Here is a 23,491-nt window from a genome sequence, read left to right as displayed (position 1 = left end):
CCCACCACTTAAATTACTTTCATATTTCACTATACTAATTCACCACTAATCCTTAATGGGTTCGGGAGTAGCGTGCCAAAAAAGCGCTTCGACTCCTTGTCAGGGGTAGTAAGCATAAATACAATACAATACATTTCGAACACCTCAGATATGTTTGAAATGTATTCTTTTGGCATAAAGGAGTTTTGTTACAGCCATGTAACAAATCAGCATTAAACAAATGTGACCATTGGCCTTTTTTCCATGGAATCACACATTTCGCATGCTTACCTGTGATTTTAATGAAGCAATAGTGTCCTCGAGTTCTTGTCTTAAATACATAGGCATGAGGCCTTTAACTTTCATTTCACATTCTTGTCGAATACTGTTCACCTGGAATTAAAAACACAACTGATCAGGATCTTATAAACCTCAATAAAGACCTTATCTATAACAGAGCTATTTATCTACTTATATTGTAGTTTAAAGGCAAAATGCAGTTGTTAACGTAGGAAAATCCACGGGGCCAAATGTTAACAGAAGTGTCTGCAGCAACAACTCAAAGCGAGAATGAAACTGCACACAATTCACCATCCACCATCCACCATCCACCCAGCTCTCATTGCCATCTAACGCAGCATCAACATAAGGGCCCTCTCACATGACAATCACACGAATTTCAAACCAGGTTCATGTAAATTGCCAGATTGCCCATATCAGGAATAGTGACAATTACCGTTCGCTGCCAGGGGGAAGGAGGGAGGTGGGTATTTATTCTTTTTCGATTGTTGTTCTTGTTTTATGAAGTCATGTAATGAATCCATTGCAACAAAAAACAGTTGTCAAGATGTAAATGTATGAGCATGACATATGTTACTGATGTCCTTTGATGCAGTGTTTAATAAAAACAAGTTACAAAAAAACCCCGTAGAAAACCAATTTTACCATGGCTTTAAATAAATTACTTGAAACGCCAGTTGAATCCATTATCCATCCATAGATCTTCCTCAATCATAAGTAGGAGTAAATGAGGTTTATTGGTTGTCTTGTCAACTGTGGAATTTGTTTTATTTAAACTCTACCACTTTACTAAATTGTGTGATCCCGACCAAAAATATTCATCCATGTTATTGAGATTATTTATCACTAGGACCTATGTATTTCTCGTGAAAACACCAATAGAAAACAAAAAAAAAACCACCAAATGAAGCATTCAAAACTCAGTTTAAAAATTATAGGCGTATGTGATCAGTATTTCAAGTCCTTCACAAATGAGAAATAAAAAACTACAAATGTAAAACAAAAATGAAAAAAGGAATATATACTTTTCTTTAACAAAGAAAGCAAAAAAAACATGATAAATAAATTGGTCAAAAATCACAAAAATTGAACAGTCACTAGAGTCATTTAGGGTACTAGAGCGGGACCCTCATCAGCCTGGTTCGTCCCCAACATAATTAAGGGCTACGTCAGTGTATTTCAGTTCAAATAGACATAATCATTTGAAAGTACAGTTGCGATCTCAAGTCACCGCTTTAGACTCACTACAAAATACGAAATTAGGTAAAGTAAATTTAAGACAATTTAACTGAAAAGAAAATTAAGTAAAACACCTATCAATTTAAAGACAGGTACTTTCAAGGTGTCTTTTTGACCTTGTCAGCTTCAGGCGCTGAGTTCGGCTAAATGGCTTTAGTAATTTATTTTAAAAGTTTAGCAATAAGAAGGGGATTTCCGGATGAAAAATCACTTTTGTCTGAAAGGCACAGAATGGAAATGTTTGCTCTTGTAACAAATCATCTTCGGATAATTCGCATCACATACGATTGTTACAACACTGATTTATACTTACAAAGGTTAAGATTGAAGGTATTGCTAAAGAAACTGTTTTATTCTCCTTGGTTTCCTTTGTATGCAATTTACGTCTGTACTGAAAGAAGTATCACTTTTGACAAAGGTCAGGTTTGTGTGGCGTCTAAATAAATATATGCATGATAATTTGTTGCAGAAATAGCTGCAATTTAATTGATCATTTTAGTAGCCTACTTTCAACTGGGCCTTACCTCTGAGGGAAATTTCGATCAGTTGAACTTACTAGATTTTGAGCTCCCAGGTTGAAAAAGTTGCAGGGAAGGCAAGGTAAGAGTTCCAGTTATCAAACATTGTGATAAAACGACCCATATAAAATAAAGACTTGCTTTGGATTTGAAATATTATCAACACCCTATGCCTCAACTCCCTAGCTTTCAATTCAATTCAATTCAATTCAATTCATGAAGCTTTATTCGGTTCATAACATGTGATGACCATAAAAGCACACAGCAAAACACAGAGATACAAAGATACAGACTAAAAAGAAACACATTTAAAAAATCATACTTTTCCTATAATAAATAGCTTTACAAATAAAACTTGCAGTATAAAAACATATATCAGGGGAATTCATATTAAAAAGCAACCTCATTGCATCTTCCGTATTAAAAATACCATATTTTAAAAACATGGGTTTTAAAAAGGTAATCCTTACATTCAAGAACAGAGTGCAAATAAGCATAAAGTGCATACTGCTTTGTTTGGAGTGTCCGTCGCACGGGCAAGGGCCAACAGGGTATCTTTTTTGTTGGGGGAAAGCCACCAAGACATGCACCATTCCTAGCCTTAATCTGGTTAGGACAAATCTGTGCGCTGGGCGGGTTACCATGTTCAGGTACTGCTGAAAACCCTCATTTTCAGTGAATTTATTATATATTTCAACAGTAATAGAGGGACCAGACTCAACTAAACGTTTTTGGGTTCTAGACAACAAAAAGGATTTTTTCATATCATGTTTGACTAGAACTCGTGGGGAATAACAATCTAACAACAAGTTCAACCCAAAAATAGCCTGATAGCTCTCGACAACATACTTAAGCCAAGGGATTTTCATACAGTTATCTAATTTAAAACAGTCCTTGATAACAAGTTGGTTGAACTCAGTCTCTTCCTTAAGCCAAATTGCTTTGAAAAGTGACAGGGGTCTAAGGGAAACAAGGTCGCTCAAATAGGCAGCCCCGACCTCTTTATGAATTAGCTCTGTTGAGGCAGAAGCGGGAAGACACATTAGTTTCTTGAGGAAGGTGTTTTCTTCCCTCTGAAGACAACCAACGTTAGAATAACCCCACAACCCTGCCCCATATAGGGCAATGGAGACACTTTTGGCCTTATATATCTCCATCATGTCTCTTATTCGTCTATCCCCTATTTTTGCCGCAAATTTAAATATGCCGTAGGAACTTTTGGCCATTTTAGTTCTTACATTTATTAAATCCTGGGCCCAGCTACCATCGTCCGAGAAAGTGACACCCAAATAGCAGAAATTTCTTACTTGCTGCACTTTCACTCCTTCTATAAAAAAGCCGTGGTTCTTACTGGGCTTAGGCCCGCAAATCATAATATGAGTTTTACTTTTATTTATCAATAGCTTCCTCTCCCCTATAAATTCGGAAAACCGATCCATCAGGCGCTGCAAACCAATAGGTGTCCGAGATAGGAGCACAGCATCATCCGCGTAAAACAGAACCGGCACACCTATCCCGGTAACCTGAGGAGCATCAGCATTAACTGTTTTCAGGATGGTTTCCACCCCATTAATAAATAAAATAAACAACAAAGGGGCAAGTACACAGCCCTGTCTAATTCCCCGTTTCACACTAAAATTCGGGGTACACTCCCCATTGACCCCATATCGAACGCTTGCTTGCATCTTGTTATATAATCTAGCACGGAAGAAAATAATTTCCTTAGGGGCGCCTAATTCTAACAAGACTGACCAGAGAAGCGGATGATTAACTAGATCAAAAGCGCTACTTAAATCGGCAAAGCAAAGATACAAATTGCCATGCATAGCCTTGGCATACTTGCCGATTAATAGTTCTAAGTTGAGGCACTGGTCCAAGGTCCCACGGCCCTTTCTAAAACCATATTGGGAGTTGGCAAGAATCCCATTCTCCTCTGCCCACGCTTCCAATCTAAACAGCAACACCCTGCTCATAATCTTCACCGATGAATCCAACAGGCTAATCGGTCGATAATTACAAGCTAAAGCCTTATCCCCCTTTTTATAGATAGGGACAATAATTGAGTCACCCCATGTGGGCGGAATCAAAGTGGTTACCGCTGCATTGAGGACCAAAGTAAGTATCGGTCCCCAAATCCGCGGTTCGGCCTTATAGACATCAATAGGGACTCCGTCGGGCCCCTGGGCCTTTCCCCCCTTGCTAGCCTTAATACTGCATTCCACCTCACCGAGGGAGATGTCTAGTGGAAGCATGGGCCAATGCCTTTGCTCATTATCAGTCGAGACACTATCTTGAAAAATAGATGAGAAATGTGACACCCAGGCCTCACTTCCCACATGAGAAGAGAGTTGGGGAATTGTATCATCATGTAGGAAGGGGGAATTAATAGTAGACCAGAATAAGCGGCTGTCCAAAGTTTCTGCCGCCTGAGTTAAGTTATCCCAGGCTTCCTGCTGTAGTTCTTTTTTCCTTCTAGTTAGTGCCATTTTGTAATCATATCGTAAGAGTGTGACTAGATTCTTGTCCCTTGGGGTAAGGGCTAGCGCTTTTTTAAGTTGGGAAAAAAGGGCTGTACAAGCATGATCAAACCAACCCTTACCCTTACCTCTCATACCCGGCTTATTTCCCGTAAATATATTATTAATAATCAAATTGATATTAATAAAATTAGTCACAACGGAGATAGCTGAACACCCTGGTGTTAGAATGGTATTAATATCTTCCAAACTTTTAGATATGATTATAGGCACTACTACTGCAGATTTTTCCCCTTTCCACCTAAGCCTAGTTCCGTTAGCTCTATGCGGTGCAATATTAGCTATGGTTCTTGGCGCTTTCTGGTCTCTGCAATTCCATGACTCAATTCGCATGGTAATGCAATTGTGATCACTCATGCTGGAAACATCCTTTATCATGATCGAAAACTGGGGCATTAGACTAGATGAAACCAGAATATGATCAATGCTAGAACTAGCGTTCCTCCCAGTAAATGTAGGGATAAAATAACCACTAGCCTCTACATCAGGCCTCACCAGCTCTAAATCATAGGTTGCCATTATACTATTAATGGCCTCCCCATAGGTGTTATGTGGGAAATGAGGCGTATTTTCGCCACTATTGTTTTGTACCCCACAAGCCCTAGAGGAGGACAAACTGCATATTGTAGAATTAAAATCACCTAACCAAATAAGAGTAAGAATGCATTTTGCTTCTGCTACAAGCTTCATGAGGGCACTATCAAGCTCAGCTATTACTTTGTGCCGGGAATTGTTAAAAATATTATTATAGAAATTTATTAAAAGCACTTCAGAACCTTCTGTTAGTCGCACCCAGAGAATTTGGGAATGGGTACCAACTGTTAGATGTTTAACAACTGTCAACTCAAGGTCTACTGATATAAGAAAAAGCAGTCCCCCCTTTGCTCTTCCATGTCTAGACTCAGTAGCATCCAAGCTATAACATATATAACCATCAAAGCAAGGTTGAGCAGTACACCAGGATTCTTGAAGACAAAGAATATCATGTGATCTAATCAGGACCTCCCATCCCGGATTGTTTTCCTTAGAGGCCCAACCGGCTATATTCCAGCTAGCAATAGAGATACCCCTACGTGAGCAGTTATTAAGCTCATCTTGAACAGTATTGGGGATGTCTCCATCGCAGCATAGATCAATCACAGGCACACCCAAGCTGCTAGCTACATCATTAATCGATTCCAAATTACCCCCAATAACATTTGCTACTAATGATCCACTGTTAATAGTTCCCAGATTATCATTAAACTGGGGATCCTCATGAGCTAACTTAAACCCATCAGAATGTTTAGACAGACGGCTAGGAATATCGGTCGCCTGAGACCTGAATGTCTTCTGATGTCAGTCATTCTGATCTAAGGAGCTCAGGGATTGGTATCTATTCTGAACAGGGATTTCAAAAACTAACCCGTAATTGGGGGATAATAATCTATTTCTGTTTATGGTATGATTAGGAGGGGGGACTCTATCCCTGTTACTAGCATGGGGCGGCCTACTAAGATGGTTGTAAAAATAACCCAAAGGTCGTACAGTTATGTCAGTCTCATTCTGTGATATAGAGGCTGCTCTTAGCAGGACCGTCGCAACATGCTGAGGGTGTTGAAAATTAACAATAACACAATCCCCCCTACATGACTTCCTTGTGTTTCCTATCCAGCTAACCCTTCTTGTAGTTATAATTTGATCAAAGAACTTTACCGGGAACCCACAATGCTTATTTAGCCAGAAGGTTGTTTTATTTTTTAGTGAGTCCTGCGACTCTAAAGAGGTTCTAGTCCGGCCAAGATCTAAGCAGGGGACATTGGATAGGACAGCAACATAAGGTGCACACTCAGGTGGGAGGTCTACAGATCGGTTGTTGTTGGGTGCAGCTTCCCTAACTGGTATAGCAGTCATAACAGGCTCCTGCACAGTAGTGCTTGTATTACAAGCCTGTAGTTCACTCAGACTTGCCGGTGCAGGTACTACTTGGACCTGCTTTGTCCGACCACCTGCTCGTGTACCTAGTGTGGCTACTTGCACAGAACAGGCGCTTTTATTAGTCGGTTTTATGGCAGGTTCAGCTCTACTACCATCCTTCACTGAAGGCCCATGGTGTTCCATCTTAGTCATAAGCCTATCTAGGGCACTCCCCAATCTAGACACTTCGGCTGTAAGTTCGTCTATTTTGGTGGTTAATGGCTTAACAATCAGCTCAAATGTACTCTCGATATTACCAACTAGTAGATTAAATTGCTCGGTATTAATGGTAACTGAATTGTCCTTAGCCAAGGTCCCTTTTTCACAAACAAAGTTCTTGGATGCAGGTTCGGCTTTTCTTCTAGTAGAATTTCCTCCCCGTTTGTTAGTTACTTTTCTGCATGCCCTCACTGCACGCGGGGCCAACGGGCATTGCTGTGGGACAAGCTCTGGTACTACCAATAGATCTTCAATCAAGGCAGAAACCGCTGGGGGATCAGAAACTGCTACAGGTAGAACTTCGGAATCACAATGGGTGACCACGGACTCAACAATGTCAGTAATTTCTTCTTCGCGGGGTCCCAATGACAGGGGCAGAGCAGGCAAATTATCTCGCCCTAAGGATTTTCTGCGGTCACTGTTTATCTTGCTTACAACTTTGACCAGATAGTTATCCATGGTTGACTTTTGTTTGGTCATAGTGGCATTAATTGGATTACACAACTACTGCGCAACAACAGGCTATGTGTTGCAGGGCTGTTAAACTGATATACGCCAATCCCCTGAAACTGGAGGCACACACAGCTCACAGGAACTATCAAACAATCACAAAGAGCTTACTGGATTCTGGGAGCGACGACCAAAGGGGATGGCCCATCCCGGCCTCAATCGGTCCTCTGAGGGCCACAGAGAGCCCGCCCTTTGCCCGGGCTTAGCCCGGCGCCGCCCGCGCGCGTCCTCGTGGGACGAGGGACTGAGCCCGCCTTTAAGCGCCTCCTGGCGCGGGATTGTGAGGCGTCCTGCCCCTAGGAATGCTGGGGGTTGTGGTCCGGTGGAGCAAAGCCCAGCCCCGGTAGAGCAGGAAACACCAAACAACCAGCTGAGGACAAACAGCACACCGAGGGACTCAGCACCGAGCCTGCCTTTAAGCGCCTCCTGGCGCAGGATTGTGAGGCGTCCTGCCCCTAGGAATGCTGGGGGTTGTGGTCCGGTGGAGCAAAGCCCAGCCCCGGTAGAGCAGGAAACACCAAACAGCCAGCTGAGGACAAACAGCACAAATTTGCTCTTTCACTGGTAGAAGATAGGGGTGTGCAAATATTCTATTGCGCCAGCGAAATCTTGCTAAATAATGTCCACTTTAATTGAACACAGCAAAGCTGGAAAATGTATGCCAAATTTTTCTTTGAGATACTACCATTTTGCAGAATTGTTCTTTTCTCAACTTCAAAATTTACCATAAAATATATATTCTGAAGAACCATGAGGCTAGTCTTAAATAAAGATATAGGATGCATTGTCTCAAGGTTTTATGCTGAAAGGCCTGTAAGCTATCCAAGGTAGCCAATAAGCCATGTAAATAATGATAATTTTGGTAAACAACATGAATAATACAGTGAGATAATGATCTTTTCCCAGAGGCAATTCCATTCCCTGCAGACCTCTCCCGTGAAATTACTAATCCAGAACCATATTCCATGCACATCTCCTAATCTTCAGGCTCATTAATTAATTAATCCTCAACCCCCTGCATATTATCTTTAAGCACATGAGCCAAGCAGATACGTAACTCAGGGTATGCCACACACCTGCAGAATGCTCTCCTATGCCAAAGTTCACTGACTTGAAGATCAACCTCAACTGTGTTTTTTGTGGTAACTCCACCCTCTGTAGATCTCACTATTGCACATCACCACTGCAGATCTCTGTCATATGGCAGATCTGTTTCCTTAATATCACTCTACCAGTGCAATTCGTACGCCCAGCATGCAGATCTCTGTCCGATGGCAGATGTATGCCCTTAAAATCAGTCTACTAGGGCACTTTTCACAACCTACATGCATCTTTACCAGGACATGCACCCTTTACTGCAGATCCCTGTGTATCTTTCTTCCAGGGTACCTCTCATCATCTGGAGATTTTTACTTCGAGGGCACATCTCGAACCCTACAGACATCCATCATTGAATATAGCACTTACACGACTCATCTGGCCCACTTCTGATCTGGCTATCAATGCACCTGTCACACCTACTGCCCATAAGCGCATAATCTAAAGATCTATTTCTTGGGGAACTCTAACTCCTACAGATCTCTCCAGAGCATGCTATCGCTGAAGTTATCTCTTCTAGTGCAAATCTCTCCTTCTGTGTAGAGCACATCTCACACATGGTATTTAACTCTTCCCAGGAACATTCCTCCTTGGACTTCCTTCCCACAGGCCTTAAAACCTCTTGTAGATCTCTCTCCATAGCCAATGACTTACGTGCTAAGGGTCGAATAGGGTCCATGCACATATCATTGTCTCCTTAGTCCCTCTGAGACAGGTCTACAGAGGGCCCCGCTGATCATGGCAGGCCCCTGCTGAATGGTTTAGTCAGGAGCCCTGCTAAAGGTTTCCTTAGTTGAAATTCAGCCCATAAGGACCCTGGTATTCCCTGCCAAGGAATTTGCAATTATTTGTTTGTTGAGCAGTTCAACAAAAATACTATACATCGAACCATTATGCATAGTTTGCTAGTGTTGGTATAAAAGAACTTAACTGTGGTTGGCTACAGAAGGGTGGAGAGAACTGTTTGAAGACAGTGGGCGCTGTTGAAGAAAGTGACATTTTGAAGTTCACACTCAAAGGACCTCAAGAAGTGATCAGTTTTCAACGTGGAAGTTGTAAATTATAGTACTACGATTCTAGTAGGGAAGAGGTTAAAATTTCAAAGTCGCACAGGAGTTTCTTGCACAGTGAGGTGGAAAGGGTTTGGTACTACAAAGGGAAGGACTGTAGCAGCAGAGGTTACTTCAAGGTACAGAGCGATTGCAATAAATGCAGTTGGATCAAATGACGAACAACATGTATAGGAAACTACCATACATATTGAGTAAGCCTATATTTGTGTCTGAAGTTAGATGGGTTTCTGAAGTGTGAAATGTTTCTAGGATGAAGGAGGAAAGGGACTGAAAGCAGTATTGGGGACCGTGAGGATGAAGATGCTGCTGAAGTACAGGCTACCAAGGGATAGTGATGGTTCTGGTTCAGTAAAATATGAATTAGGAAATCCCCTACGAATGTTCAGTAAGCTTTAGTGAGCAGAAGTGTTGACCAAAAAAATAGGAAATTTGAGAGTTTAATTATAGAGTCAAAGTGTATTTTGAAATTCCATGTACCGGTGGAGAAGGAAATGGCAAAAGAGATGTGATAGGTTTGAGTGTAGCAAACAAGACAAAATAAATGTTTTCAGTCTAGGAGGAGTTAGCATAAGCATGGGGGTTGCTATCCAGCAGAGAGGTAGTGACATACAAGAGCTTGGACAAATCAGTGAGAGGGGGTGAGGGGGGAGGAGATTAACATTTCAGACCTACTTGTGAAGAGATGGTAAAAAGGGAGAAAGAAGGAATGGGAAATAACACCGTAGTCTCACGGGTGAAGGCCTAAAGACCTGAAGGAAGATTGATCTATTGCAGAGCCCTGCGCTTCTGGAACAGTCCTCAGGAGATGAGCAGACCTTCACTTGTCATTTATCTGGAGATGTACTCATCGTCGCATTTATACAAAAACAACATTTTGAAATTAACGATGGTCTGGAGTATTACGAACTCTACAACAAGGCACCAACCATGACACACTTGGCATTGCAGCATGGCTTTCACAATTCTATCCAGGTGAAAGAATCTTGGATTTCAAAACTGGGAGAAAGTAAACGTGCTCTAGCTAAGGGATGAATGGGCGACGCTTTAGTACTTCGGCACTTTACACGGGCAGATGTTTCTGTTGAGTCTGCAAAAAAAATGTGTGGTTACCACAGCAACTGCTGCCTCCTGAACTTGGGCTTCCTCTGATGCAGAGAAAGAGCATTCAAAGCAAGGTGTCTTTGTTCTGTAAAGAAGAACACAGGTGTTTTTTTCTCCAAACTGCATTCAAGCAATAAAGGACACAGGGAGAAGGAGGAGAGGCAGCTGGGTCGGTAGCTCAAACCGTAAAACGCAGTAGTGTCACCACTGCTTAAAGCAGCACTTAAAACGGGGAATAGACCAGGAAAAGGCCATTAGGGTGCAATAATATGGAAAATCTGCCCTAATTAAATCAACAATGATTATACAAAGGATCAATAAATGAAAATGTCTGAACAAGAAATGAAAGAGGTGGATAGTGCTTAAAGAAACGTGGCAGTCATCACACGATTTATAATACAACCCAACATTAATGCGGGCAAGTATTTCTGTGCAGATTATATATATCATTTTATAAGCAGCAGGCTTGTTCCCAATATCTTTACAGGACACACAATATCTGCTTGTCTAAAAGTGAGTGGTCACAAAAGCCCCTTTACGAAGGGCATTCAGTAAAGCACATTTTTGACTCACTCCTATACTAGGGCAGACATTTTGAGTTCAGAGTCAATTAACCGAAGTATAGTCTGCCACATTATTCAGAGGAAAATGCTGAGAAGGAGGCGACTCTCATTGTCCTTTTATGATTCCTATGCCTTTCAACCTGGTATCAAATCTTCATCTTCGATGGATGCACACAGTGGTGCTAGACATCTTACAACAATTATGAAGGACACAGGTAGCATTCATTTATGTGGGTCTGCAGTGGCAACCTTTATCATATCTTTAAGTAAAAGAGGGAATGAAACCTTGGGGCCCACTCACCACCACCATGAAAACAATTCATTGGCATTCCTTTAGTTGGCACAAATTCTGAGACTCAATCAGTTGAACTCTGAATGAACACCATTGCTGGCCCCCATTAAGTGGGATGAAAGGGTATAATTCCCTGTAAACGCACCAATCCCTGATTATCGTCTGACTTGGTCTTCCTGTAACCTCTAAATGCAAAACATTTACACATTTCATTATAATTCACAAGTGTGAACTGTGTCCTCTTGGTCTCGGGGGTGCCAGGGAACTCAGGGGTTACCTGGCTTCATTAATGCCCATATTACAGCCAGTGTCCTTAGGTTAAAAAGAAAAAGTAGACGGAGACTAGGAAATAGATCGCTGCAAATACTGTAGTTCTCTTTGCTGCAAAGGCATTTGACCGGGTTGAGAAGTGTACTGACTGAAATGGACTTTGGACCGAAATTCGCTGATTACAATGTAACCAAGAGAGAAAGAACTAGTGAATGTTAGCAGGTCGAAAGATATTTTACTCAACTGCGGAAGAAGACAGGGTTGTCCCCTGCCACCACGTTTATTCACTCTCACAAAAGAATGCCTAGCAGCCAACATAAGACAACAACCAGACATTTTTGGGACCACATTCATAGTGGAGCAACATAAAACCTGCCTAGTCATCGATGAGGTCTTTTTACAAAAATCCAGATGTATCACTAGAGGTGCTCTACTCAGCTGAAGGTTGCAGGACTCCTGATCAATAAATATATATCAGAAATACTTAATTTCACACTTCCTAAAAAAACATACTGACACACTGAAATCGAACTACCCCTTCAGCTGAGCCAACAAATCCACTAGATTCCTCGGAATTAATCTTATGGCTTCTAGATCTATCCTGTTGCCAGCTAACTGGCCTCTGCTTTTGTCAGCCATCTAAATGGACCTAAATACATTCAGGCCTCTTTATTTCAAACTGATGGGCCCTATGTTGGGGGTCTGTAATTTGAAAACGAATACAAATTTGTTGACAAATAAAAATGCAGGCCTCTACCTTTGCAGTGGTTATGAAGACTAACACGCTAAAATGAACATATTACCAAGGTTATTATGTCTATTTCAGACTCTCTCTGAGTCAATTTCCAAAGATACCTTAGAACAATAGCACCGGAGAATAGAAACCTACATATGGGAGGAAGAGCCAAGGGTGAGACTATTGGCAAGTCTGACTAATCCAGATTTTGAGATATTATCAAGCTGCACATATGCAGCTGTTGTAAGCATGGGACAGCTAGGGAATCGGACAAAAGTTGAGTGAACTTCGAGAGCCCTGCAAAACGCTAACCATCCACACGGTGTTCTTTGGCACAATCAATGTGAAAGCTTAAAGCCCTTTGGAGGTGCCCTTCTTCGAGGGGTGGGTCCCTGGGGTGCAAAGAACGCAGGCAGGGTGATGGATAGCTGTATGTGCAAGGGAGTCATGAATTTTGGAAACAATGCTGCCTGATTCCTCCGCACCAACCTGTCTGAGAAAAAGGTGGTTTGTGACCATTGAGGTTATACACGAACAGCCATATTGTAATACACTGTGTTAATACAGTGTTTTAATACAGTGTTGGAAAAAAAAATATTGTTATCTGGGGTGGATGACAACCCACCCAATGAATAATCACTACCATTGGTAGGAATCATCCTAGACTCAACGCTCTCAATGACCAAGCAAGTCAACGCCGTCTCCTCCTCCTGCTTCAACACCCTCCGCATGCTCCGCAAGATCTACAAATGGATCCCAACAGACACAAGAAAGACAGTCACCCAGGCCCTCGTAAGCAACAGACTCGACTACGGAAACGCCCTCTACGCGGGATCCCCGACCAAGCTCATCAAACAACTACAACGCATCCAAAACGCCTCGGCACGACTGATCCTCGACGTACCACGCCACATCCACATCACCCCCCACCTGAGAAACCTGCACTGGCTCCCCGTCAATAAGAGGATATCCTTCAAGCTACTCATCCATGCACAAAAGGCACTCCACAAGACCGGCCCTGCCTACCTCAACAGACGTCTCTCCTTCTACATCCCCAACCGCCAGCTACGCTCCGCCAACCTCTCACTCGCCACCGTCCCGCGCAACTGAAGAACTACCACCGGCGGGAGATCCTTCTCCCACCTCGCCGCCAAAACATGGAACACCCTCCCACTGAGCCTACGACAGACCCAAGACCTGCTGACCTTCAGGAGAACACTCAAGACCTGGCTGTTCGATCAGTAGCAGCCCCCTCCACCCCCCAGCGCCTTGAGACCCTCGCGGGTATGTAGTGCGCTTTACAAATGATTGATTGATTGATTGTCAGGGTGAACTCGCAAAGTCCCTAAATTAACCTGAGATCAACTCCCTTGTAACTATGACACAGTGTAGACAAGCTTAGCTTAGGGCAATGTGCGAAGTATTTATGAAGTAATACAGTAATAGTCAAAATGCAAAACAATAAAAATCTCAAACTGAATCGAAAAAATTGAGTAAAATTTAATAAACAAAATGATTCATAAAAATGACAAAACTGGGAGATATGATTTAAAAAAAAAAGATTTAAGGACAATAGCACCAAAACCACACAAAGTCTATGGTCGAGGTAGACCACGACCTTGCTGCAATTTGAGGCTGACCACGATGGAGCACTAGTCGAACATATCAGCCAGGTATGTCCTGGTCAAATATTTTACCTTCTGACTTAGGTGCCAATTTACTTCTTGGCCGTAAGGATACTCCATCACAATGGTGACCGAGTATCCTTACCACTACATATGCAGGCCACTCGCCAAATTAAAATGTGGACGGACCTTAGGGTAAATCAGGCAGAGACTACTTCATCTCTGCCATAATTAATCCCCTCTGACAGCCCTGTGGAGTAAAGGCTGTCAAAGGCTGACCTCTCACTCAGCCCACCTAATTTAGATGGGCAGAATTAGAGGTCAGCTTTCACTGCCCATCACCGCCAGAAATTTATTTTCAAAAAGAAAATCCTGTTTCGGGATTTTCTTTTTGAAAATAAAAAAGGAACCTGTTTGGTACAGGGCTCTGCCCTGCTGACAGAGCCCTGTACCAAACAGAAAAATTCATTGACAGGAACCACTGTGATGGCGGTTCCTAGCAATGCTTTATAAGTGACCACCAGCCTGGTGGTCATTTATAAATCTGGCAGGCGGTCCCTCCACCTGCATGACAGAGTAATTCACTCTGTCACCCTGCCGGAACAAAGGCTGTCTGCCCATATATAAATGAGGCCCTAGGTCTTTTAAGTTCCAACCAACCGCAGAAGTACACATATAATGCCCCCAGGACCTTGTATGAGGCACTCAGAGACTCACAGGGTTTCAGGCAGAGGCCAACAGCAGGGTCCAGTCCAGGAACAGTTGCCACTGGTCAGCTGGGTGTTTCCAGGACAAGACCTCTGTGAGAAGCTGGCCTGGTATATGATGTCCACTAATGTTAGTGGGTGGGCACCTTGCACCAGTACAGACAACCCTTATGGTGATTTAAGAGGTCTTAGACAACCTTAGAAAGCTTTCTAAGTGGTAGCTGTGGAGGGCAGCCTTCAGGCTCAGTCCAGAAGGAGTGTAAAAGCTTGTTTTACCAGAATGCAATCTTATAGTATAGATTAAGTGAAAAAGAACCACACAAAGTATTTATAGAAATATGTATTTATTATATAATACTCTCTAACACACAGAAATATCTCCTTCCCGGAGATATGTACAATGCCCCCAATACTTAAGCAAAGAAACACAGTAAATAGCACAAAACACACAGTGCACCTGGGTGGGGGGGGGGGACCCACCCATATACTAAGAAAGTGGCATAAGAACTACGACTCGGGTCAAGACAAGGTCGAAAGAGCGTAGAAGTGCTGGGGACCCAAGGAACCACCCAAGTTGAGTAGATAGGAACCCCACAGAGAGCATGTGTAGTGTGGGAACACGACTGTGTGCTCCGTACAACTCTATGTGTAAGTCACAGTTGGATTTTCTTTTTTTTTTTTTAAACAGATTTTATTTGCCAAGTTGCACATATATTGCAGGGTTCTGCACTCCAGAGGCAACTGCACAATCCAACTATACAGTTATGCTGACTTTTCCAAATAAGGTCCAAACACAGACCGACAACAATAAAAAGAAATACCCCAACTCCCCCCCCCCTGATCGCACAAGATCTGCGTAGTCCTGTCCACCACATATAAACAAAGCAGAAAGGGTAACCCCCTCCGCCCCCCCCCCCGCATTGCACCCCCACAGACTAAAGATACACATATGAGTTATCCCATCGGATGGACCTCTGTCACTGATGGCGGGTCTAACAACAGTCCCCGATAGTCCGCCCACCGTTTCCAAATTTTGTAGTGTTTACGTGGGCACCCCCTAGCAACAAAAATAGGTTGTTCCAGCCCCATACAAATGTCAAGCCCATTCTTCCATGCGGCCACCGATGGGGCCCTTGGCGCCTTCCATGCCTTGGCAATATCCCTTTTCGCCAGCGTAAAGCCCAATTGCATGAGGTGTCGCTTATCAATGTTGCCTCCTATCCCCTTCATAACATGTAGTAAGGCAGCTGCGGCATACAGGGGAGCTCCCACCCCAGGACCTCCGAAAGACAGGCATATACCCCCTCCAAAAGCGGTCAAGAGAGGGACAGCACCAGACTGTGTGAATGTGCCCTCCTCTCGGCTGTAGTGAAGGCATACAGGGGTGGCGATCAGCCCTGCCCTCCACAAGCACACTCGAGTAAAGTAGACCCTGTGTAGATACTTGGACTGAACCAGGCGGAGTCGCGGTCCAGTCCTCCTCCCTAAGTGTGCCCACATCCTCTTCCCAGTCCCTCCGAAGCTCCTGGAGTGTGGGGGAGCAATAAGTGACTAGGGATTGATAAATCCGGGAAATTTTCCGACGTTTAGATCTCCCATAAAAACCTTCGCCTCCAGCGGGCGTCACGGTTGGATTTTGATAGATTAAGGACCTTTATCAGTGGACCCTGAATAAACTCCATGGAAGACAGATGGTTGGAGAGCCACCCCACCCATGGATACCCTAGTACCCACGTTACCTACTCCAGGGAAGCCGGGTGCATACATGTGAAGTGGTGTCGGAAACTGCAGTCAAACCCAATGGAGGACTTCAGGAAAGTGCCGCTGCTGAAAGAGGAGAAAGTGTCCGGTGGAATCTGAAGATGGACTCTTCATGAGAAGTACCTGCAAGCAGGGGGGACATAGTGTATGTCACTCAGTAGTGACCAGGAGACTTGGAAGACAAATGCCCTCCGATGTCCGGTGTTGCAGGATGGATGACGATGACCTTGACTCTGCAGCTCTGAGGATCAGGTGGTGCTGAGGAGGACCAGGAGCCGTGCCGAGCTGTCCCACGAAGGATGTCGAGTGCTGAGGGATTGGTGTCTGGCAGAAGCACCAACAAGCCTTGGCAAACGCAGGAATTGAAGAAGGAGCAACGTCGGTACCAGCAAGGTCCAGTGGACTCACCAAAAGCAGAGGAGTCAGGGCAGGCCTGAGCAAACAGGGGAGGCCAAGAGAAGCAAAGGTGACCCTCAAAGGGACCCACAGGCCGAAGGCACTGGAGTCGCAAGAGGACCTCAAGCAGCTCACCAAAAGATGCAAGCCACGATGCACACGATGCGGTGTGGCTGAAGATTCTTGTCAATGGAGGTGCTTCAGGTTGGGGCTACTTGGAGCCCAAAGATCTTCTTGGAAAGAAGCCAACAAGCATTTGCAACTGCAAGTTGGACGCAGTGCACAGGGGTTCGATTAGTGCAACCCCCACGAGGGATAATGGCCTCAAACTTGGTAAGAGGGCAGGCCTCGGGAGCCTTGGAAAACCACTACTTGTGTGGCAGAGCCCACGGAGTCCGGAGGAGCTCAGGATCTGCTGATCGGTCGATTTAGTTACGGTGCCTGCAAATGCAGAGGAGTAACTCCTTCACTCCAAGGGAGATTTCTTCAAGTGTCTTTGATGCTTCACAGGCCTTGGAAGGTTCTTGTATGATGCACAGGCACAGACGATGCAGCAGACTGGAAGGGAGACGAAGTAAGGCCCAAATAAAGTTAGCAGCTTACACAGCAACCCCACTCTCATTTTCCTACTCCCTGCTGACGAGAGGCAACTACCTCGAAACACGTGTCCAGGGATGGCACACGCCACGCATACTTGCACGCACTCTTGAGCATAGGTGTATCCGCCGACGCTGACCTTCAGGGACCATTTTCATTGGGGGAACACGACTGGTAGGTGTAGCAGTGTGCGACCAATCTGATGTAACTTTATATTCAGGCTCCCTTGAGCCGGTGGAGTCGACGGACTCATGGTTACGCACCTGCGCGCTAAGAGAGGTACTAGACCCGATTATGTTTTTAGCAGCTTACACAGCAACCCCACTCTCATTTTCCTACTCCCTGCTGACGAGAGGCAACTACCTCGAAACACGTGTCCAGGGATGGCACACGCCACGCATACTTGCACGCACTCTTGAGCATAGGTGTATCCGCCGACGCTGACCTTCAGGGACCATTTTCATTGGGGGAACACGACTGATAGGTGTAGCAGTGTGTGACCAATCTGATGTAACTTTATATTCAGGCTCCCTTGAGCCGGTGGAGTCGACGGACTCATGGTTACGCACCTGCGCGCTAAGAGAGGTACTAGACCTGATTATGTTTTTAGCAGCTTACACAGCAACCCCACTCTCATTTTCCTACTCCCTGCTGACGAGAGGCAACTACCTCGAAACACGTGTCCAGGGATGGCACACGCCACGCATACTTGCACGCACTCTTGAGCATAGGTGTATCCGCCGACGCTGACCTTCAGGGACCATTTTCATTGGGGGAACACGACTGGTAGGTGTAGCAGTGTGCGACCAATCTGATGTAACTTTATATTCAGGCTCCCTTGAGCCGGTGGAGTCGACGGACTCATGGTTACGCACCTGCGCGCTAAGAGAGGTACTAGACCTGATTTTGTTTTTAGCAGCTTACACAGCAACCCCACTCTCATTTTCCTACTCCCTGCTGACGAGAGGCAACTACCTCGAAACACGTGTCCAGGGATGGCACACGCCACGCATACTTGCACGCACTCTTGAGCATAGGTGTATCCGCCGACGCTGACCTTCAGGGACCATTTTCATTGGGGGAACACGACTGGTAGGTGTAGCAGTGTGCGACCAATCTGATGTAACTTTATATTCAGGCTCCCTTGAGCCGGTGGAGTCGACGGACTCATGGTTACGCACCTGCGCGCTAAGAGAGGTACTAGACCTGATTTTGTTTTTAGCAGCTTACACAGCAACCCCACTCTCATTTTCCTACTCCCTGCTGACGAGAGGCAACTACCTCGAAACACGTGTCCAGGGATGGCACACGCCACGCATACTTGCACGCACTCTTGAGCATAGGTGTATCCGCCGACGCTGACCTTCAGGGACCATTTTCATTGGGGGAACACGACTGGTAGGTGTAGCAGTGTGCGACCAATCTGATGTAACTTTATATTCAGGCTCCCTTGAGCCGGTGGAGTCGACGGACTCATGGTTACGCACCTGCGCGCTAAGAGAGGTACTAGACCTGATTATGTTTTTAGCAGCTTACACAGCAACCCCACTCTCATTTTCCTACTCCCTGCTGACGAGAGGCAACTACCTCGAAACACTTGTCCAGGGATGGCACACGCCACGCATACTTGCACGCACTCTTGAGCATAGGTGTATCCGCCGACGCTGACCTTCAGGGACCATTTTCATTGGGGGAACACGACTGGTAGGTGTAGCAGTGTGCGACCAATCTGATGTAAGGCCCAAATGAAGTCCAGAGTGCCCAGACGGTAGAAGTGCAGTGGTGTCTGATCTGAATCTTATCCCATGACGAATCTGGGACCTACACCCAGGTAAGCCCTTAAAAGGGTTGGGAAAAATGATGGGGACACTCCCAGGGGAGGGTCTGGTCAGGGGGAGGTTACTCCCATGTGCTTTGTCTAGTTTCGTGACAGAGCGGGAGCCAATGGCTCCCACGATTGGTTTGAACTGGACTATGCAAAGGGGCACCAAATGCGCTTCTTGTGCAGAATGAGTGGCGCTGGCAAGAGCACCCACCCTATCCCAATACACTGAATCCTGTCTGGGAGGTGGTCACACCTCCCTGTGACAGGATTCCTATTGTTCTGCCTTCCCCCTGGTCGAGCTTGGCTCAGCAGCTGGTGGGCAGAATTGTGCCTCTGGTCAGCAGCAACCATTTTGTGCTGTCCGGGTACCGGGAACACTGAGAGCCTAACGGAGCGCTCTTCCAGTGCTTGGACTCATACTGCCCACATCGTTTACAGTGTGGGGGTAAGATTCCAACATGTTTGATACCAAACATTATAGGATTCGTTGCAGCTGTTGTCGAGATGGTCATCGCGTAATTACGTGGTGCCCCTCTGTAGTACATGGCTGCTACACTGCCAACCTGGGAAAATGGACTGTGTAGGCTGCAGGGGTGTTCTGCTCTTGCAGGGGCACCCTCTCACTTGGAAGTAAGCACCCTATGCCTTGTGGATTGCAAAGGCCTGCTATAGGGGTGACTTATAGGTTTTAAGTGCAGTGACCTTAGATATAAGAAACCTATATCTTTGGTAAGTGGAGGTAGGATCAGCTTACACAGGCTGCTATAGCAGGCCTGTTGTTCCATTTTGAATGGTATCTCTTGGGTGGCATAATACCCCAGTATCCAATCTGGGCTGTACCCAAGTACTGAACATAACAATTTAGGGAGAAAGCAGATTGACAGGGGCCCTGATTAGCAGGATCCCAGTCAGACTAGTCACAATACAGCTTAGCACCAGGCAAAAAGTGGGGGTAACCATGCAGAAGGAGCCTACCTCCCTACAGCCTCTTACATCTTTTTGCTCTCTGTAGCCACAGAAGAAGTCAGACAATGGACCAATTCATTGTCCTGGGTACCAGAGAGACCAAGTCTAGTCCTTTAGGGGCCCCTTCAGATCACAGACCCCAGAACAAGTCCTCTTCTGATCTTCTGCAGGTTCAGAAAATGCTCTGAAGTGGGTGCCTGGAGATGCCACATTTATGCCTAGAACAAGTTGTATGGGGGCATGACTCCTGGACACTTTCTAACCAATGATGGGGGGAAATGAACCAGGGCCTACCCTACCCACTTTTGTAGTAGTCCGTTTGCCTTACTGCAAACAGACCCAAAATGTCTTCTGCCATACTAAACTTGGGGTCTGAGGGCCGGATGTTTCTACGGGGAGTGTACAATGGTAATCCTAGTGTCCCTCCCACATCTCAAACTAAAATCTAGTTTGAGGCTAGGCACTGTACCTAAACAAACCCAGAGACAGTAGTCTGGTAGGACAAAAGCAGGGTCCTTCAGCAACCAGAGAGGGGATCCAGAAGAACAGTTTTGGCATCCTCTTTCGGTGTGCACCTTGAATATTGAAACCAGAATATTGATGGCACAGAATATCAAGGACAAAATATCAAAACCAAAATATCGAGAGGTGAACATATATATATTTTCTGCACCCTGCTAAACATATACATACCTTGGAGATGCACAAGCTACTACTTGGGTAACAATATATCTGTAAGAGACACTAGTGATAGATTCCTTACCTTAGAATATCCCCAGACGTCAGACTGGATCCGAAAAGTTTTCGCTAGCAGTACCCCTGCGCATCAGTAGGTGGCGACGTGCGGCTCCGCGTCCAATGCTGGCGTCGTATGCGCCGAGATGACGTCACGGAGACAACATAGGCGCAACCCATGTGTGCTGACGTCAGTTCTGTACGCGCCAGAAACGCAGAGCCATGCAAGAAACTGACCACTGGTGTCATTAAACTAGGGCCCTGAAAGGGATGACCTTAACCCTAGAATCAGTACACAGAACGGAGAGGATGGGTGGGGCAGTGAGGAATCTATCACTAACTAATGTCTCTTACAGATATATCGTTACACGAGTAGTAACTTGTGCATCTGAAAGAGACACATTAGTGATAGATTCCGTACCTTAGAATAGATACCCCAGCAATACTAACCCCGGTGGTGGGTCTGCGAATAGATTACACCAGAAAGTCAAGGAGAACAGAACGGCCAAAGAAGCCGTCTCTCTTCTTTGACTGTCAAGGCAGTAATGCTTGGTAAACGTGTGCAGCGAGGCCCACGTAGCTGCCTGACAAACGTCCTGCAAGGGAACGCCGCGTCCCAAGGCAGTAGTGGCTGCTGTTGCCCTGGTAGGAGGCTCCTTCTTAGCCAACGAGTAACAAGCTTTGATGCAGAGAATGACCCACCAAGAGATGGTTCGTTTGTGCACGGCCCAACCTTTTTTGGTGCCCACGTAGCCAACAAAGAGCTGGTCATCCACTCGGAACTGCTGTTTGTGCCTCAGATAGAACGAGAGCGCACGTTTTGGGTCCAAACAGTGGAGCCTCTCCTCCTCTTTTGAAGGATGCGGAGGCGAAAAGAAGGTGGGCAAAGTGATGGTCTGCCCGATGTGGAAGGGCGTGACAACCTCGGGTCCGTAAAGCCACCTTTTTCCGGATGAACCGAAAGGAAAGGAGGTTTAGAATAAAGAGACTGGAGCTCACTCACTTTTCTGGTTCCAGGTGATAGCTACCAGGAAAGCCGTCTTGAGAGTGAGAAGACGAAAAGGACAGGTATGAAGGGGCTCAAAAAGAGCGCACATCAGATAGGTCAAGACAAGATTTAAGTCCCATTGAGGCATCACGAAAGGCACGGGAGGAAACGTGTGCATAAAGCCTTTCAGGAAATAGTTAACAACCGGGGACTTAAAGAGAGAAGGCTGATCTGGAAGCCTTAGAAAGGCGGAGATGGCCGAAAGATAACCTTTGATAGTGCCCAGAGCAGAGCCCTGCTGGGCTAAGGATAGTAGGGACAGAAAGACCTCAGAAAGAGAGGCAGAAAAGGGATCCACAGACTTTGCCGTGCACCATGCCACCAGCAGGCGTATACCGTCTTAGTGGAGGGACGCCTGGTTGCCAGAATGACATCACAGACTTCGGGAGGAAGATCGAAAGCTGTCAACTGTCGCCGTTCAATCTCCACGCATGGAGGCGGAGGCTGGACAAGTTCGGGTGGAGGACCGTCCACTGCTGCTGCGACAGAAGATCCTCCCGAAGAGGCAGACGGATCGGGGGATCGATCGCCATGCTGAGTAGCTCGGGATACCAGTATCTTCATGCCCAATCCGGAGTTACAAGGATGACTTGGGCCCGGTTGCGCCAAATCTTCTTCAGCACTCTGGGCAGAAGTGGTATAGGCGGAAAGGTTTACAACAGACCGCAACTCCACTTGCGACGAAAAGCGTCGCCCAGCGAGTGCCGCCTTGGAAATTCCAACAAGCAGAACTGAAGACATTGCGCGTTCTCTTCGGTGGCGAATAGATCTAACCAAGGCTCTCCCCACTGCTGAAAGAGACCTCGTGCCACCTCTGAGTAAAGATGCCATTTGTGATCCATCAAGCACCGACGGCTGAGTTTGTCCGCCCTGGCGTTCAGAGAACCTGCCAGGTGTTGAACCACCAAGGTAATGCCTTGATGTTCCAGCCATGTCCAGAGGCGCAGAGCCTCCTGACATAGGGTCCACGACCCCACCCCGCCCTGTTTGTTGAAATGCCACATGGCGGTAGTGTTGTCCGTGAACACCTGCACCACACTAGCCCGGACAAAGGGAAGGAATGCCTTCAGTGCAAGTCGGATCGCCCGAAGCTCCAAAAGGTTGATGTGGAGCCAAGACTCTGCCGGAGACCAGAGTCCTCTGATCGCCGCCTCTCCCAAGTGGCCTCCCCATCCCAGGAGGGACGCATCCGTCACCACTGTGTGCTCTGGTTGGGGAAGGGAGAGGGATCTGCCATTGACCCAATCGCGATTCGTGAGCCATCACTGCAATTGTCGTGCAGTGCCCTCCGAGATCTGGACATGATCGGACAGGTTGCCCTGATGCTGCGCCCACTGGAACTTCAGGTCCCACTGCAGAGCCCGCATATGCCATCTGGCATGTTGAACTAGCAGGATGCAGGAGGCCATCAGGCCCAGGAGCCAGAGGGTCAACCTGACT

General features: G+C 45.8%; 1 protein-coding gene across 4 annotated transcripts in view; it reads right to left on the bottom strand.

Moving 5' to 3' along the window:
- Positions 1 to 23,491, bottom strand: part of CEP112 (centrosomal protein 112) — a 2,536,355-nt gene that overhangs the window by 66,541 nt on the left and 2,446,323 nt on the right. For all 4 annotated transcript variants that reach the window (XM_085617276.1, XM_085617275.1, XM_085617278.1 and 1 more), the window contains one exon: positions 271 to 372. In XM_085617276.1, the coding sequence (XP_085473402.1) occupies positions 271 to 372 (102 nt within the window). The remainder of the gene's footprint in view (positions 1 to 270; positions 373 to 23,491) is intronic.

Source organism: Triturus cristatus, chromosome 7 (assembly GCF_964204655.1).
Source record: "Triturus cristatus chromosome 7, aTriCri1.1, whole genome shotgun sequence".
Taxonomy (NCBI): domain Eukaryota; kingdom Metazoa; phylum Chordata; class Amphibia; order Caudata; family Salamandridae; genus Triturus; species Triturus cristatus.
Note: the sequence above shows the minus strand (reverse complement) of the source record. Positions and strands in the feature narration are given on the sequence as shown.